At 47.6% G+C, this 1,348-nt stretch overlaps 1 protein-coding gene across 1 annotated transcript; it reads left to right on the forward strand.

Annotated features, from left to right (window-relative positions):
- Positions 1 to 59: 59 nt before the first annotated feature.
- LOC111875155 lies at positions 60 to 1,334 on the forward strand (the record flags this gene model as incomplete). Its single annotated transcript, XM_023871216.1, has 1 exon — positions 60 to 1,334. A coding segment is annotated over one exon (1,275 nt), but the record flags the coding sequence as incomplete, so codon positions are not given.
- Positions 1,335 to 1,348: the final 14 nt, after the last annotated feature.

A 1,348-nucleotide genomic window follows, 5' to 3' on the forward strand; every position in this document is an offset into this window, starting at 1 on the left:
ACTACTTACACTTGGTGAAAAGAACAAACTAAAGATTCCGTTGTATTTTATGCTTACAGGACTACGCAGCCGCGATTGAAGAGATGGGATGAAGGGCCCCACCAATCCGGGGAGTTGTTTCACAATTCCGGAGAGGACCAACACCACTCCGGGGAGTTGCTCCATCACTCCGGGGAGGAGCAACACCACTCCGGGGAGGAGCAACATCACTCCGGAGAGCAACACCACTCCGGGGAACTTCTGCACCAATTTGGGGACGACCAGCAGTCAAGGGAACTGTTCCATCACTCCGGGGAGGAGCACCATCATGTGGAAGAACACCACCACCACGTAGAAGAACACCACCACCACGAACCTAAGGGGTACTGGAAGAAGAAACTCATCTGGAAACCCGATTGGCAGAAGATATGGAAACCCGCATCCAAGCAGATATGGAAACCAGCGTGGAAAAAGATATACAAGCCGGAATGGAAACCAATTCAAGTACCTGCGTGGAAAGACATAAAAGTTCCGGACTGGAAGAAAATCTGGAAACCAGTGTGGAAACCGATTCAGGTGCCTGCTTGGAAAGAAATTCAAGTTCCTGACTGGAAAAAGATTTGGAAGCCGGTGTGGGTCCCTACCAAAATCCCTGGATGGAAAGAAATACAAGTGCCAGATTGGAAGAAAGTGTGGAAGCCCGTGTGGAAACCGATACAAATTCCTGCTTGGAAAGATATTCAAGTTCCCGCGTGGAAGAAAATATGGGTGCCGGAATTAGTCAAACAATGGGTACCTGGGGAGAAACATCACGGCAAAGATCATGACGGCTGGGAATACACATCCCATGGGCTCTGGAGAAAGAAAGTGGTTTGGAAACCTGTGTGGAAAAAAATCTGGAAAACTGCCAAGAAACAAATCTGGATTCCAGATAAGAAACTCGTATGGAAGGAAGAATGGAAACAGATCTGGAGAACGGAGAAAAAGCAAATTTGGATTCCAGACAAAAAGCTTGTTTGGAAAGAAGCGTGGAAACAGGTTTGGAGAACCGAAAAGAAGCAAATTTGGATTCCAGACAAAAAGCTCGTTTGGAAAGAAGCTTGGAAACAGGTGTGGAGAACCGAGAAGAAACAAATATGGATACCTGATAAGAAACTTGTGTGGAAAGAGGCTTGGAAGAAGATCTGGGTTCCAGACTGGAAGAAAATTTGGGTTCCTGCGTGGAAGAAGATTTGGAAGCCAGTATGGATCCACGAGTGGGTTCTGATTCCAGAACATCATCCTCCTCCAGACCATCACGGCTGGGACCGCAAGGATGACCAAGTTCCGCAAGCATCTTCTCCTCAACAGCAGAAGCAGCAGCAGCAGC

The sequence above is a fragment of the Cryptotermes secundus genome, unplaced genomic scaffold (genome assembly GCF_002891405.2).
Source record: "Cryptotermes secundus unplaced genomic scaffold, Csec_1.0 C38563282, whole genome shotgun sequence".
Taxonomy (NCBI): Eukaryota; Metazoa; Arthropoda; class Insecta; order Blattodea; family Kalotermitidae; genus Cryptotermes; species Cryptotermes secundus.